This window comes from Etheostoma cragini, chromosome 7 (genome assembly GCF_013103735.1).
Source record: "Etheostoma cragini isolate CJK2018 chromosome 7, CSU_Ecrag_1.0, whole genome shotgun sequence".
NCBI lineage: Eukaryota > Metazoa > Chordata > Actinopteri > Perciformes > Percidae > Etheostoma > Etheostoma cragini.
Genome location: NC_048413.1, coordinates 12,668,122 through 12,685,419, shown reverse-complemented (window position 1 = coordinate 12,685,419; position 17,298 = coordinate 12,668,122). Strand labels below are relative to the sequence as shown.

Sequence of the window (17,298 nt, the reverse complement as noted above, 5' to 3'; positions counted from 1 at the left end):
AGGGCTCGAGAGCTGACATGCGCAAGAGCACACACACGCACACGCACGGCACCCACTGCCTTTCTCTTTGTGTCCAACCTTGGATGCTTCAACAAAAGCCATTCATCCTTTCGGGCTTTCAGTCATTCCGGCCGATTAGAGACAGCCAGTGCTCTGAGGGAATTCAAACCCGGGACAACTAGCTTTTTTTCCGTAGAAGATGCGCTGAGGAGAGTATCCATTGCTAACAACGTTGCCTCTGCAAATTTACATGAGCCCACTTGGATGCAGTTTGCACCTCAGCTGGAGGTGTTTCTTTAAGATGAAGACAAAAAAGTTCAACAAAAGAACAAAAGGGGTGCAACTCACATTCATTTCATATCATCCGTCACCCATGGATTATCAGTATAGAATGAATCTCCTTCCCCCATCATTTGCATGTTACCCCAGACTTCACTACATAGGAAGCCTGCTTAGGCAAGGAGATTGGGTTCTCTTCGTGAAGCCTTTATCCATCCACACATATGACTCACATTTTAGGGGAACAGCCGATAATAAAATGCACTGCTTATTATCCAGATAAATATCCTAGCGTTATCATTAACACACACCTACGTTTGCATCTGGGCATGCCCACATACACACACACACCAATGACTAATTTCACACTCTTCATCTTATCTTTGTTGAATTAGCCCAAACAGTAATGCAGTGGGAATCTCATTACCCAGAGGCTCATAGAGGGAAACACTTTAGGGTACCACCACTGTATATTATGCATGTTGTCGAGTTTCCAATTTTATTCATAACGTGAGGAAATAAGGTGTAGTCTGCCTTGTAAACAATTATGCAAAATAAGCAATCAACATTCATTTAATGGGAATATTTAACTAATAACTTTTGTAAACTTTTCCCATCTGCTATATAAAGAACATATTTGCCAACCTTAAGTGTAACTGTACATCTAATACAGCTTCTCTTTAATCTGTCGTTTGAATTCATGGAGTAACATAAACATGTCTGCCTGACTTTGAGTTACTGTCCATCTTTTTATTACTTTTTGATGCTATATTAATACGTTAAGATCTTTGCTGCAATGTTGCCATATTAGCTTTGTGTATATATACAAACAAAAAACTAGGCTGCAGTCAGTAAGATACTTTTACACTTTATATTATATAAAGAAAGTACAAGACATTTTCTAGGTTATAATATCTGAGTGTATCTGTGTTGGTCAACTGTGCGTTGGATGTTGAGTGGTGCAGATGGACGTGGCAGTGTGATGAGCTTGGCAGAGGCACAACAGTGGGTGGGACGAGACATGTGGCTCCAGGCATGTGTAGACCACACTCACCAGACACCCGGCAAACCACGAACAACTCTGATACATAACTCCCACTAAATGAAGGGACCCACTCCAGATGACGGAGGCAGTTCTCAATCAGACACTTCAAAAGCTTCTGCCGTTTTAGTTTAGTTTGATAGCAATATAGGGCACTATTGATGAATTTGTGCGCAGTATAGCATGTGTAATAAAACAAAAAGAGTGAATGTTGATTGGGTAAATGATACACAGGAGTAAAGAAATAAAACCTTTTCCAACTTTGTACAAAGTTACTTGAGTGTGTCTGTTTATAGCATGTGGACATTTGTTTCTGTGTGTGTGTGTGTGTGTGTGTGTGTGTGTGGTTGCACGGATGTGATAGCATGGAGGTGAGGTGAACAGAAACATCCCTGAGGAGGACAGAGGGGGAACAAGTCTGATTTATTCAAGACACACACCACTTGGGTTGCTAGGTTACAGGCCCAGGCTGGAACCGCAGATTCTGTGTCTGAGGTGAGGGGAAAAGAGAAAGGCAAAAATCTTCACAGCGCTCACACACACACATGCTCATGTCAGCTAAAAACTTCCAGCCCTCCAGTGCTTGGGATGCCAAACAGTGCTGCAGCATGTAATCTTTGCCAGCCTTGCTCTGGGATTCCTCTGCCAAATAGCCCGATGCCTCTTTAGGAGGTAAATGAATGAATGGACCTAAGGACCTAAGTCTGCAGTAAACATAAACACTAGTTGCAAATTTGACACACACAGTCAGATATTACTTTTATTAAAACAAAAGGACCATTTTCAACAGCTTGACCAAGAGTGAGGCCAAAATCTAATTTTGTTTCAGCCAGATAGTGTCGTAGCTGATATATGTCTCTTTCTTTCCTTTTCATCACAAACAAACATTCTTCTGCAAATTCAGTGGCACATAGATCACATGCATGAATGCACTCACATGCAATGTGGCAGAGTGGAATGGGCACTCAGTGGCACTCCGAACAATGCTTGGCGCTGAGGCCTGAGGATGCATGAGTAATGCAAAAATCTGCCCAACTACTGAATGCTACACACATCCACACAAACACACACATAACCAACAGATAACCTAAAAAGTTGTCCATTCTCCTTATAAGCCAGTGGTTCCTCCTTAGCATCTCTTCTGTCACTTAGGCCTTACCTAAAGCTTCCATGTTAGATGAGGAGAAGAAATTATGGAAAGAAGATGGAAAATAAGCAGAAGCACAAGACTGCAAAAAGACAAGGCAACAAATCTGAAATGACATTTTTAGCCACAAAAGGAGGAAGGAGAATAGAAAGTCTGCCTCATATGATTTAGGGGGGGTTTGGGTTTAAAGGGGTCACACAAACGTTGCTTTGACATCACCTAGGATTGGATAATCTGGCTGAAATCAATGTCACAATATTTAAAAAAATAACGTTTTTCAAATATTGATAAGGCAAATGTATGCCAAAATTCCATATTAAATCATCAAACTGCTGTTCAATGTAATGACCTGTGTTCTATTGTAACTTATTACTTCAGACAAAACGTTTAACAAACATTCATGTGATGATTCAACTGGAAGTTGGTACATGATCATTAAATAATTGACCAGCCGAAACGTATTAATTGCTTAGTGACATTATTATTGTTACTGGTCAGGACACTCAGACATCATTTTAATCTCAGTGAGTTCCCTTTTTATTAAAAACGTCATTTTTAGACCACTGAATAGCGTACAACTGTGTAACATTCAAACCCAAATACATAGATACAGGTGCATCCGGTACAACTGCACATAGTTCCAGGGCACTATACTGTGTAAAAATGTAGGAGCAGGCAGGAAGCCCCAAACACATACAGCTAGTTTACAAAAGTCATTCAATTACGTATGGTGTTTTAAAGACTGGTAACGATCCCCTTACCAAAACTGTAGTCCAATTGTCTGTAATAAATGTGTCATAAAATATATAGACCCTATATACCCTACATCCTATGTTTGTGTTTGGTCTGAACCCATTTTGTAATGTGTTGAGTGTACTTTTTTTTAATCTGGACCTTGAGTCTGTAACTAAAGAAATATAATACACCCTATATTTATTTCGGATATCCCACACTGAGATGGACAGGCAATACCTGCTCAACCTATTTCGGTTTCAGTAGCCAACACTGCCATCGGGGAACATCCACGAGGTTTACGACAAGACTGCATGGCTGTAGGATTGGACTGTCACATTTGCAGACGAGCTAGGGTCCTGGTATGTATCCCACGTAACATGAAACTAGCAAGCAGCCTAAAACGATATCACGGACCACAATCCAAAATCGCAGTTCTTGTCGGGCCTGCATGGCAGAGATTCCTCTTCCTTCCAGGCCTTTTGCGTTTCGGTCAGTTCCTCTTTCCCCGTGTTTTCCTGACGGAAGTATCCGGGAGGAGGAGAGTCACGCAGGGCCAAGAAAAGTTACACAGCCACCCGACTGGCCCAGAAACTCCGTGGAAATAGGACTGGAATCATCCCTGACAGAATCTCGACGTTATAATTGTGAATATGCATGGGTTTGAACCCTGGAACTATTGTAGGCTTGACTATGTTAAATGTATTGCTCTAGGGACTTAAATTCAAGTTGGTCTGGTCCATTTATCGCTATTTTAACACGTTTACGGTGTATGGTGTCACACTTTTCCTACTGCGATTCGGGGTTCACAGTGCTATTTGAAGAGTAGCGTAGCCGACATCAGGCGCACACGTATGCAGTATGTTAGTAGAAAACACCGGATATCTATGTTTTTAAAAATGATAAATATAAAAACTCCACCTGCAACGTCAAGTGATAGGTCTATGTGGTCGCTTATCCCAACATTGTCGTTAGGATCAAGTGAAGACAGACTGAACATAAACACAAATACCGCTGCCACTGACCTGCTAGTGTTTCTGCTGCAGGAGACTATTGTTCCACTTGTTTACGGTAATCCAGGCAGCAGGTTGGAATGAATCCACTGCGACAAGTTCTACCAACTACTTTGCTGTAAAACACAGCAGATTGCCTATCATCCGACAGGTAAATCTTATCCCTGTATTATATGGTGTGTCGCAGTGTCCCGTCGCCGGAGTACGTGCATCATTGACCGGTAATAATACATTATTTGTCTTAACTTTCGCTTACAAACAGCACCGTCCCGTCCGGTGATGATCAGCCAAATCGTTGCTGCTGTGTGGATCCCAGTGGAAGAAGTGGCATGATCCCGGAAAACACCGCAAGGGGTGTGTGTGTGTGTGTGTGTGTGTGTGTGTGTGTGTGTGTGTGTGTGTGTGTGTGTGTGTGTGTGTCAGAGATGGGAAGTAACGAAGTATTTGCACTGTACTCAAGAAGATTTTTCTGATATTTATACTTTACTTTACTATTTTTTGTCGCGAGTTTTTACTTTTACGCCTTACATTTTACCAAAAATACCGGTACTTTCTACTTCTTACATTTTACAAAATTGTCTCGTTACATTAGTACTTTTACCAGAGTATTTTTAACACAAGTATCTGTACTTCTACTTAAGTTCGGGAAGTAAGTACTTTTGCCATCTCTGGTGTGTGTGTGTGTGTGTGTGTGTGTGTGTGTGTGTGTGTGTGTGTGTGTGTGTGTGTGTGTGTGTGTGTGTGTGTGTGTCTAACCTCCACCCCCAACCCTGTCCCTCTTTTGTTAAATAAAAAAAAATAGGGAGGGGGACAGACAGATTCTTTTGGGGGGCAGTGTCACGGGGGAAATTAGCCTTCATTTTCCAGACACCGTTCCCATCTCTAAATGTGCACCAGAGAAATTCCTTGTGAATAATGCATGTACTGAAAATTATGGAAATTTCTCAGTATGATCCTCCACTTCTTATAAGGATAATTGCCAAGTTGTGCTTGCCCCTTTGAAATACATTTTCCTAAGGTCCCAAAGTCGAAAATGTTTAAAGTCATTCACACATCAGAATCGAGAATACGAGTTGGGTCAACTGGAGTACATTTAAATACAGCCCAGATACAAAAGTAACAAGCATATTGTCCATTTGATATAAAATTGCTACCTCCTGGAAAACTAGGCCTTTAGTGCCAAGATTTTCATATGTGCTTTAAATATTTTTTAATAAAATAAAAATGTATAAAACTTAATGATCACCCTTTTTTCTCCTGGGAGAACACCTGGATCCACAACAATTACGTCAGAAATTTGCAGATGACACAGCAAACGCAGTTGAGGAGAAGTTTGTCTGCTGTTCTTTATTGCCACCGTGTGGTTCATTCAAACAACAGCAGTATGTTTCAATTCATAGACTGAATTCGTTCACTAGAGAAAATCCTACAGGGAGTTTCTAGTCCCTGTATATGTAGCCATAAAAATGAAACTCAAAAAAGGCAAAACCGGTACAATAATGCAATACCACGTGAAATATAACAATCCATAAAAGCCTATTTGAAACTTGTAGGCACAAATATGTTCAATTTTGTTTAGAATATTTACACAAAAATGATACATGGTGGGTTTTGAAAGCTTTTTCTGGTATTTTTAAAGTAGGCCTATTCGATTAGTATTCAAATAAATGACGATAAAATCTTATAAAATGGGCACTCTGCTGCGTTTACAAGAATGCAGCCTATAAACCAATTTATGTAATTTTCTTAGTTTATATATATTATGTCATTAGGGTTATCTCAGTTTGGGCTCAGGCTTTTAGGCTTGTGTCACAAGGGGTGGAGGGTTGGAAATAAGAGTAGCCTACATTTAGGAACCAGGGCGGTCTAATGTTTTAAATCTGACTCCAGTTCCCCCAACTTTATAGTAGGCTATAATAACTGAATATAACACTGACTATCAATTACATTAATTAAAACAATGATGAATGAAGTAAAACCTATAGGCTTATTTAATCACTCTGTTTTTAACTCTTGGCGACTAGTCAAAAGTAGTTGGGGTTTGGGACTGCAGTGGTGGAAAGTAGGCTATATTTATCAAAATACTGTAAGCTAGCTACGTTTGTACAGTTTTGAGGCAGAGTACTTTACTTGAGTATGTACATTTAAGAGGTTACACGGATAAATAATAGAACGCAGCATTATAGGTCCTACCTAGTCTAAATGTAGGCCTACAGTAGCAACTTTTGACTCCACTAAATCTTTGACGGCTACTTCGAGTACAGTAGAGTGTTTAATGCCCAACCTTTCCTTGTAACGTAGATAGTAGTGGGTCTTGTATTGTACGTTTACTGTTGTAAAGGATTTTCCACCACTTCGAGTGTGTTAAAAAAAGTCAGTCAGGTCCAGACGATATTTTTGCTCTGTTGTTGACCATTAGAGGCCGCTAAGGGTTTACTGTGGGACCTGGAATGGCAGCTCATCTGTAGTCGTTAGTTTGCCCCGCCTTGTTGTTAGGCAGGTTGTCAGGTGCAGCGCACCATGGCACCAGCCAGTTAAGCTAACGTTAGCTAGCTAACACGGGATTTAGTTAATGATGACACCTCTATTTATTGAAGAAAACGACTGTCGCCATACCTGCTTTTTCACTTGGTGTTGCCCTGTGTCTTTGGGTAAAAGCAGCAGAGACGACAGCAGTGATTATTATCGAAATAGCCAGGAATTTGCCGTTAACTGTTAACCTTAGCTAGTTGGCTAGCTAGCAAACCAGGTTCGCTAACGTCAAGGAGCCAGCTAATTATATCAAAACAACATACGTAACGCGACAGACATCGACAGTAACATTACCTTGTAAATAGATAGCTCCAATTTCCATTACGATTGTTTGGTGCGAAAATGGAAAACGATCAGGGAGATTTAATGGAGCAGGAAGAACACGAGGATGGCGACAAACCACCATCGTCCCTCAAAGCCCCTTTGCGCTCCACGCGACTGAACATCCAGAGAAGCAATGTCTGCTCTCGGGCTTATTTTGTGGTAATCATGGTCTTCTTTCATGTGTATATCCTGAATGTTATTGGCCTGCTTTTGTACGTGCACTACAACAACGGCCCCGGCGATCTTGTCAGTGGGGACGGGGTCAGCTCAGCATCAGTTGGCGAAAGCGAGCCCCCTTTGCCCCATGCTGCCCCAGCTGCAGGAGACCTAACGTTACACGAAGAGGAGGACTACACTCAAAGTTTCAGTCTTCCGCGAATCGAGGGAATACGGGTAAGAAAACTGCCATAATTTCAGTACGAGGAATATGGCAATTTAGCTAGCTAACTTACTAAAAGTACGGTCAACGTTACTGATATTTTATATTAAAAGAACACGTAAGCAGTCTTGTAAAATACTCACAGGATGTCAGTATATGCCTATCTTAATTTAGAAGCAGCCCGACCTGAAACATTTCAAATTCATCAGCACTGAATGGGACATATAGTTGCTAGAAAAGTGTCCATGCAGTTAAACCCGGATGTCTTGAGTGTGTTGATGATGCTGCTTGTCCATCTGTAGGTGGGTCACGTTCAGCAGGTGTCCCTTGTGCCAGACAGAACACATGAGATGAGGACAATCAGCCTGAAACCTCTGCTATTTGGTAAGTGCACTGTTGTCTTTGACTACAAGGACATCTCATTAAGATTTAGAACACAACATTTAATCTTTCTCAAAGCCATACAAATATAGACTAGTGGTATCTACTTAAAATTCACAGATATGTACATTTGACATTTTCTATTAAACATCTTTTATTTCTTTGTCCTCAGCTGCCTGAGAGACACAGTGTTGGTACTTTATGAGCTCCTTTGTGACCAACTGACAGCATATTATCTCTTCCATAACCAGACAAGTTTGGAAATTATTTAAAAAAGACAAGACCAAGCATAATTTACATTCAAATTCTAAATTCTAAGCCTATCCTCTGTGTATACATATTTGTTTGATGTTTGGTCCACATCTCAGTTCTTTTTAATGTTTGAACCTAGCACTTAATCCTAGCTCCTGCATCTGTGACGTTTCCATTTGCGCGCAGCTACCACCAGGCTCCTGTCTTGTCTTTGCCAGTGATAAGCCTTAGTGACCACCAGGCGCTCCCCCTGCACTGTACCCGTCACTAGGAAGGTCCCGCCTCGTGGGTTGTGTCGTGTCATGTTCCTTACACAGGTGGCATCCCTCTCCAGCCACAGCTGTATGCGGGAGCGGATCTGCCCACCTAACAGGGGTCCATGCTTCAGGACGTCCAGTTTGGCCGCCAGAGTGAATTGAGACAGGGTTACTGGGCTATACTTGAGCCGTGTTAGACGCAGTTTCACAACTGGGAAGAAAGCAGATAAACAAAACCCTGATTGGCATCGACTTCAGTGTGCTCTTTGTTTCTATTAATTGTCCAGAATTGATAGAAAACGCAGGAGATTAAACAATATTGATACTCACCAAAATCACTCTTACAAAAGGTCTCCAGTGTATCTTTTGAAGAGGTTGCCTCCTCCAGCTCACAATCCCGACAGCTTGCCTGAGGCACTGAAATGGTCAAACTTCTAATTGAATTGTTTGTTGAATGAGGTCAACTCAAGCAAATGTCTATGTAGTCTGCTTCTTACCTCTACGTCCCCCTGTGGTAACAGTGCTGTTGGTGATAGAGGAGATACACATGAGATGGTCTGCAGGATACTGGTCACAGCGCAGAATGTCTGGCCAGGGGTAGCCATAACAACTCATGATTGGTGCACAGCTGTCCCGTACAGATTCGCACAAACTCCTGCAAGGCGATATAAATCTGATAAAGAAAAGATGGAGAGGGGAACATTGTTAGCATTGAATAAATGAAAAGATTTGAATCAATAGTGTAGTGGTGGGAACAAAACAACTAGATTAAATCACATTTGTTTTTCTTTTTCTAAACTGAGAGGTGCTAATTTGACAAAAATGAGATTATAGTGCTTTGATGGCTTGGTTTCTGGCTTTTCTCCAGAAACCAGCACTAATTTGCATAGCTTTCAAAAGGTGTTAACTCTTGATGACCCTACTCCCTATTTCTTTTGTCTTATTAATATTGATTTTATTTTGTTTATATTTTACACTATATACCATACAGTAGCAAGCATTTCTAAAAAAAAAACCTGAGTGTACTGGCCTGTGAACACTATAGTTTCTACAAAAAGTAAAACATAAGATTGAAAAAGGATAATTTTTTTGTCAACTTACCTGTCAAGGCAGATGGGTGCGAAGAGAGAGCAGAGGAAGATGCGGGCATCAGGGTGACACTCTCTGGCAAGTAGTGGCAACCAGCTGGCACTCTGTTGCACAGCCTCAGCTGGAGACTCGTGGCCCAGCAGGTTGGGCATCCTCATGGTGTCATATCCGATGTTTTGGCACAAGGCCATTCCTGGAGGGATAGGGACACAGCGAGAGGAACTGCGGGGCTCCCACAGTCCACCTTCACCTAGAGAAAGCATGGATCTGATTCCAGTAGCAGTACCAGGGTCCCCCCACCCCGCACCATCCTCTCCTGCTGCAGCTCCTGGTCTAGAGACATGAGGATCTCCAAATCCAGTTTCAGTGTTGCCCTCAACACTCACACTGTTACCGCCCTTGTCCTTTACTCCAGATCTAACCCTGCCCTCAGCCCTCACTCGTCCCTCCAGGCCTACCCTTACTCTACCAGGACCAGCCACTGTTGTACTGCTCTGACCAGCAAGCAGAAGGAGAAATAGTAGGGAGGCCGAATGGGAGGACTTTCTGAGAAAATGAGGGCAGAACAATGCAGTCATTCTCCTGGGACGGACGTTGGAAAGGAGGAGAAATCCTGAAGTTTGTCCCTTGAGTGAATGAAGCCCCCTGTGTGACAGTGCAGGAGAGGGTGGCAGAATAGGTGTATTTATAGTGGGCGGTGATTTGAATAGGAAGGGGTAAGGGGAGGTGAAAAGGGGCGGGGCACACAATGTGTTATTAGAGTTGTGGATCCACTTGCATTTATGAGAAGATTTAAGTGTGTTTGACAGAGCTCAAGACCAGTAACGTGGATGATTTGGCATTTTGATACTTTTGGCTGTCTGCCATTTTCATCCCCAGAGCATGAATGGAAGAAGAGACAGGCCCTCATGTAGTGAAACTCCTCCACCCCTTCCATCCTGCATTTTCCTCCAACCCACACCTAACTACCCCGACCTGACCTCTTTGCTTGTGCACTCCTTATTTTGTAGCAATCTCTCCATCTGCTGCTATAAGGGAATTTGTGTTTTTACTAGTATTTATTTCCCATAAGAGATAGAAGATGCCCATAATAGCAAGGAGACAATTTGGCTGACCCTAAGGTGAAATCACTGCAGAGCTCAAATCCTTCAAGAGAAGGTAATCGACATCCGAAACTCTCTAAGTGACAGAACATGTGACACGTGTGTGCAGGCACCTCTGCAACGGTTAGTTGATCAACGGAAAATTAATCACGTTTTTTGATAATTGACTAAGTAACATTTTCTGAGAAACAATGCTCCTCAAAAAAGCAAGGATTTGCTGTTTTTCATTTTCCATTATATGGACCTGAACATTTTGGGTTTGCTTTGATGTTAGTCCTAAAAAAAGACATTTGAGGTATTGTGGTAGGAATTATCCACTATCGTCTGCTTTATTGACCACATGATAAATGAGCAGGTTAACCAATAGTGTGTGTGTCTGTGTGAGTGTGTGTGTGTGAGTGTGTTACACAAACAAAGTTGGTTGTCGTCCTGCTGCGTTGCCATGGCCTGATTCCTGTTTCTGACAAGCAGGTCACTTCCTTTCCGGGGGAGACAGGGCAGTGGTGGGAGGGAGAAGAGGAAGGCTCTGTCCCCCTTCATTCATATCAGTTATCGAGATTAATGAGGCTAAACTGGACAATAGGGATTAACCAAGTGGGTACAGTGTAGAAGACACGGGTGACAAACAAGGTCTCTACTGTACAGACAGCCAACCTGCCGGAAGCCGTTTATTAAGAGGGAAAACGACTGACAGGCATGGATGGATTTTTGGAAGAGAACAAGAGGGAAATGAAATGAGTCATTTGCACCTTCACACATGCGTTCAATAAATGGATCTAATAGAATAGGACTCTTTGCTGGTGTACCCATTTTTCTGGGAAAAATAGAAATGCAGATGGCCCTGAAATATTTAGAGACGCATTTCAAAATTAAAGAACAGGAGAAGCCTGTTTTGACGTGAAGTGTCTTGGAACAACATTACTCATATGTATATTAGTTGTAAAGGAGAATACCAAGTTCTTTTACTGTTTAGTACTAATTAATATGAGCTATTACTGACTCTCAGAAGCCCGCACTGAGTCCAGTGTCGTCACTCATTAAACTTGCCCGTGGGATAGGCAATACCAGACATGGCTCACTGGGGAGTGACAAAGGAATAGCTTGTACTCATTATATACACACTAGTCTATGTATACATTCACTAAAGACTTCCTGTGCTTAAACACCCACTAAATATATGCAAGAAAGAACGGTATAATGAATTAGCATCAAGCTGTTGCTCCCAAATTTAAGTGGTTTTCACACACTTAACTGTAGGGTCATATAAAGCCTCTAACTCTTTGTTCCCGTAGTCAGTTTTATTACAGCATGTAATTTAATGTCGCATTCCACATGATCTTTATTTTCTGGGCACAGATAAAAGAAGAGATGCTAAAACAATTGGCTTGTTTTGAATCTGTGTTTCAATTGCAAAGAGTTTCAATGCTAAGTAGTTTATGGGATTTGTCTTGCTTTTTTAGGTCCTACACATTCTAATTATACCATTGTTAGCAGACACTGATCAAACTATTTTGAAATTGCCCTTTCACACTGAAAGGTTTTGTTAAGCAATCCAAAGTAATCCATTTAGTCTGACGGATCAAGCCTGTAATGTCAACAGAAATCTTCTAATCCACTTAAATCACTTACTCACCGTCTCAGGTGTGCAACTAAGTGCCACGTGTGTGGAGGTTGTGAGAATTTTCAGACTTCAGACGTTTTTGGTGATGGAAGTGATAGACTGTGATCGGGAATCTTTAGTTGAAAAGAAAAAAAGGTTTGAGTTTATTTGCTTTTTATCAATAAGTGCCTTCACTGCTGCCTAATCATCGTGTGTAAGCTTCACGTGTCAAGGTGTGAATCACTATGCACATCAAACAGTTAACCTGTGAAGATACCCAGACTGTCAGCCACGCTTTGCATATTTTTGTTGCATAATCTCTAAGTCACTCTCTTTGATAGCTTGTAGACCTATATATCCTTGATCCTCACTCTAATCTTGGGTAGACAGAGAGTCTGCTGCTACTATGATAATATGGGTCTTTCATTTACGTGATTGTGTATTTGGCTACATAGTGTGACAGTTAATTTGTGATTTCAAAAATCAGCGCAAGTCAACATAAATTGACAGAAAGTTTTTTAATCTGACCTGGGGAAAATATAGACTCTACAAACTCCTTGTCATTTGTATTGAAAAAAAGAAAACAATTGTGCATTACATGATTTGGATGAGTAGAGTATGTGTATCCTGTTCCTGTTAGAGATTCCTGGTTTCCTGTCAGAGGAGGAGGGTCGTGTGGTGGTGCAGCTGGCTCAGCTCAAGGGTCTGATGGAGAGCCAGACCGAAGCGCCCAGCCAGGCACAAGTGGAGTCCAACCAGCCACTGCTTTCTTTCAGCACAGAGGAGGTCTTCAGTCTGTTGGACCTAAACCAGGATGGGTTGCTGCAGAAACAGGAGGTGACAAGAGAGAAATAGCTTGAATCCATGGGCCATAGAGCTGTAGGGGGGATATAGATTGCCAGAAAAATTGATTCTAGTACTCTAAATAATGAAAAATGAGATGAACTGTCAGAACGTGTTACACTTCTTGTTGAAATAAGAAAAGAACGTCTCCCTCTCATCCAGATTGTGAGTCACTCACGCTCTCGAGATGGAACTTGGTTGAACCCAGACAACTTACGGCAGATACTCACTGGTCTGGAAGTCTGCCCAACGGGTTAGTAGTGCGTGCGTGCGTGCGTGCGTGCGTGCGTGCGTGTGTGTAAGACACCATGATAAACTGAATGTGACTTGAAATGAAATGAATTTATTTTATTACGATTTTTTCTTTGGGCTTTTCCACATTTAATGGAAAAGACAGATGGGTGAGGAAGGGGAGCTAGAGGGGGAAGAACTAACAGGAAATCATCACAGGTCAGACTAGAATCCTGGACCCCTGCGTAGAGGCATAAACCTCATATGTATATGTGCGCCTGCTCTACCAACTGAGCCAAGTAGGCCACATGAATTTGTCTTTTAATCCTAATTAAAAATGTCACTATCTAAATGTTGAGCTCTTTGAGATTTCCAAATGCAAGTAATGTGAGAAAATTGCTCATCTGATTTCTTGGCTTTCCAAAAGAGAACTGTGAGGGGTTGTGTACTGCTAAGAGTAAGTAGCTGACATGTCGCTGTGATTGCGTGCGAGTCTTTGTGAGTGACAAGGCCGGAAGAGGGGTGACACCGTTTTGACCTGATGCCATTGTGCCAGGCGTTGTACACATCCCAGTCCGGATGTGCCTCGTCCTATCTCATTAAAAACTGATTACTCTCAAACCCCTTTTCTCAATTTTCCCCCGGATCCCCTGGATCCCCCCCCCCCTCGTCCACTACTCTTTCGTTAACTCACCCCCCTCCAGGCCACCTCTTCTTTGACATCCCAGTGCTATTGTTGTGGCTCCCAGGAGAAATGATGGGGGCCACATATTCATTCAGCTGAGAGTAATAGCATAAAGTTGGACAAAGAAATAAGTCATTGAGGAAAAGAGAGTAGGGAGGCTGTTAAAGCCTACTGTTTATTACATTGTCCAAAAATTAAAGATTCAATAAAACAGAACTGGAATTGTGATACCACTGAAAGACATTCATGTCTCTAGCTGTGAAGTTATATTTAACTGTACTCCCAGCTGTATTAAGGAATAAAGTGTGTGTGTGTGTGTGTATGTGGTTCAGGGATGCTGACTTTGGAGGACTTTAGGCGTGTTTATGATGTGTCCCAGCGCCCAGGACAACAGCGAAGCGGGAAGCTCCTAAGTCAGTTCAAACAGAGGAACAAACATACGTGGCTTTACCAAGGCTCGGGATCCCACCACGTGCTGCAGACACTCAGGACCAGGTAACGACACATAGACACGCTTTGTCATGCTCTCACATTATTAGCCCATGCACTCATGAGTTGTTATATGCTTGCGTTTTGCTGTCTTATGTCTTTTGCTTAGACTAATCAGTCTGACACGTCTGCCTTCCACATTGGTTGAGCTGAGTGAGCCGTTGCAGGTGATTCGCTATGATCACGGAGATTTCAGTAATGCACACCATGATAGCAGCCCGTCTCAATCAGAGACTACCTGCGCACACACACGACTGGCAGGAAACACATCAGCTCTCCCAGAGGTCTCTTGCAGGCATGTATGATATGTATATTCTGTTTAGTTTATATTCATTGGCTTTTCTTGTGTTGATAGTTCAGTAGTCATATCAAAGACTGGACCCATACAACTTAATTATCCAAATCATTACATTTTTATAGTAGGTTGTGTCATGATCACTGTTGGGCCCTAATTTATCTGCTTTCTCACCTGTTGATTTTATTGCTGAAGTGTTGCCATTTCATAGACAGATATACAAAATACTGGCGCAGAAAACAAAATCTATTTTGGGTATGAGGAGACATTGTTTCATATTTATCTGAATTTTTCAATTATTTTCTGGTTTTATCTCAGGTATCTTACCATGTTATTCTACCTCAGCTCTGTAGAAGAAGGTGGTGAAACCACCTTTCCTGTGGCAGACAACCGTACGTATGAAGAGCAGGTGAGTGTGCTTTAACAACTCAGTCATAAACCAGCAAAGCCTCTTTTTTTCATTTTTTACCACTGTGAAATGATGATAACAGTACACGAGCTGAATGCTGCTGATAACATGCAGACGGTGCTGACCCATGACAAGGAATCTGACCCATAAGTTAACAGAGGTTGCCAATATAAATGATTAGGCACATGCTGTTTACAGTTTTGTGTGTCCCAGGCACTGAAACAGGTTGGAGTTGATTTGACGGACACCCGGGAGACATGTGGCAGAGGGAACGTGAGAATAAAACCTACTGCTGGCACAGCTCTGCTCTGGTACAACCATCTATCTGATGGTAGAGGTAAGAACTGAAAGCTTTAGCTGTATCATTTGCACACACTTTACAGAGACAATTGATCATAAATTCTATTCTGTTTTAATCCCAAAATGTGCCGCGCCGCCCACATCAATTAAGTAAACCTAGTGCAAAAATTACCTGTGCGAAAGGAAGATCTGTTTCAGGATTTGGGAAACAGAGTTGCCAGTATCAGCTGATAGTCTTGGAGCTTGTGGGGGAACAAGATATTAAGATGTATTACATTTTCACTTTATTCTGCCCCCTCTTTTTCCATGTTTTCTGTTCTCAATTTTAATTTTTTCCTCTCTCTGCTTTCTTGGTTATTTATTTTTGTAACTCATCGGGCAGGCCAGCTTTATGTGACTTGTTTGTATCTAATTTGATTGTGGGTGGTAGCAGCTCAGTTTGACAGGACTTGACCAGAGGGTCGCTGGTTTAAGTCCAGCGTCCAGGTTTAAGAGGTTCCAGTTCATCTCCTGGGCATGTGTGTGTATTTCTGGCCTGTGTGTAGTGTGTGTTCAATAAAGTATGTCTTCTTCTTCTAATTGAAATACTCTAGCTTAGAAAGTCCTCTTTTGCCCTTAAATCATCAAGTGTTATATCTGAGTTTCAGTCCTCCTCAAATGCTGTTCATCTTCTCCCTTGCATACCCTAGGTTGGATGGGTGAGCTGGATGAGTATTCCCTCCACGGGGACTGCCCAGTCAGGCGTGGGGTGAAATGGATAGCCAACAGCTGGGTAAACGTGGACCCAGATCACCAGCAGCAGGCCCGCTACCAGAGACTAGTTGCTCAAAGGCATCGAGCCAAGTCGGGCATGGAGGAGCATTACCAACCTCTCTCACACAGTGACCTCCATCAGGATCTATAGTCAGGCTTTTTTCAGTGACGAGACAAAGTCCCAAAATGTTCCAAGTTTTGCATCTATGAGGCCAGTGAGACCTGACAGACCTTTCTGTAATGTCCGATGCTATGGTCAAAAGGAAATTTGCACAAAGTAGCATACCAGATATCTTCTCCTTTTACAGTAAATATGTCTTGCTTTATATTATGTCTCTAAAGCCACTGTTTGGATATCCACATTCACTTAATACATAAGTAAATTTCATCACAAAGGTTTAGTGAATTTTAACATAGATTTTGATATAGAAATTTTGGTGGGCAGAATACATTGTTTCAATTCATTTCTAATGCATTAACAAATACATATGAATTACACTTTTAATATTGACTGGCATCCTCTAAAAAAAAAATATCACTTATGTACAATAACAGATGCATATTGATACTGTGATATGGGCCGGTAAAGATGCAGTCATTTTTAGGAGTGAGGCCTGCTTAGCTGCCTATCGTTTAAGGTTTACTAGGCAGCTGCCCCCGTTGCAGGTCAGTGCTATTTGTTATAGAATTTAAGCCTTCTGTTACAAGCCATATCAAATAATGAATCTGTGAATGTGTTCCTGAGGAAAACCTTTGTGGCATAATGTATGTCTGCTATGTTCTTCATGTTTCTAGAGTTTTTATCATGAACTGTTATTTAATATCTACTGCAGGACTGTTCTTGACTGGACAAAATGGTCGCTCGTTGGAAATATTGACTCTTTCGTATCCTCACAACTCAAAACTATTTAATTGTCAGAGTATTTGAGTGTTGCTATTTATTATTATTTATTATTTAAGTAATGCATATGTATTACAGCTTGATGTTGCACTGAATCTTTCACTGGATTTAAATGTATTTGTTCTATGTTAAGAAACATAAAAAGCAATGTTTTACTTGTGGTGTTGTGACTGGCCATTCTTCCAAACCTGTTAAATACACTTTGTCCTCTAGATGTCGCCCAACCTCAAATACAGCACTGCAATTTCTGTGCGTTGAATGT

The 17,298-nt window shown here is 41.7% G+C and overlaps 3 protein-coding genes across 15 annotated transcripts in view; 1 reads left to right on the top strand and 2 right to left on the bottom strand.

The window, feature by feature from the left end:
- The window catches only part of LOC117947465 (cyclin-dependent kinase 17-like), a 37,526-nt gene extending 30,272 nt beyond the window's left edge, over positions 1-7,254 (bottom strand). For 4 of the 13 annotated variants that reach the window (XM_034876423.1, XM_034876431.1, XM_034876426.1 and 1 more), the window contains exon 1: positions 7,040-7,254. The gene's annotated coding sequence lies outside the window, so the exon portion shown is untranslated. Of the gene's footprint in view, positions 1-4,225; positions 4,585-7,039 lie in introns of those variants that run through there. The other 9 variants (XR_004657244.1, XM_034876428.1, XM_034876427.1 and 6 more) reach the window with 7 other exon arrangements.
- LOC117947470 (transmembrane prolyl 4-hydroxylase-like) lies at positions 6,627-16,563 on the top strand. The gene is made up of 9 exons (XM_034876443.1): positions 6,627-7,462; positions 7,751-7,832; positions 12,771-12,967; positions 13,136-13,226; positions 14,222-14,384; positions 14,488-14,673; positions 14,992-15,082; positions 15,296-15,419; positions 16,072-16,563. The coding sequence occupies exons 1-9, from the start codon at positions 7,088-7,090 to the stop codon at positions 16,284-16,286; spliced, it is 1,524 nt and encodes a 507-aa protein (XP_034732334.1). The 5' UTR covers positions 6,627-7,087; the 3' UTR covers positions 16,287-16,563.
- Positions 7,875-10,071, bottom strand: LOC117947485 (secreted frizzled-related protein 2). Its single transcript, XM_034876461.1, has 4 exons — positions 9,440-10,071; positions 8,836-9,011; positions 8,669-8,755; positions 7,875-8,549 (listed from the first exon to the last, which is right to left on the bottom strand). Exons 1-4 carry the CDS (start codon positions 10,003-10,005, stop codon positions 8,230-8,232), a joined length of 1,149 nt encoding a protein of 382 aa, XP_034732352.1. The 5' UTR covers positions 10,006-10,071; the 3' UTR covers positions 7,875-8,229.
- Positions 16,564-17,298: the final 735 nt, after the last annotated feature.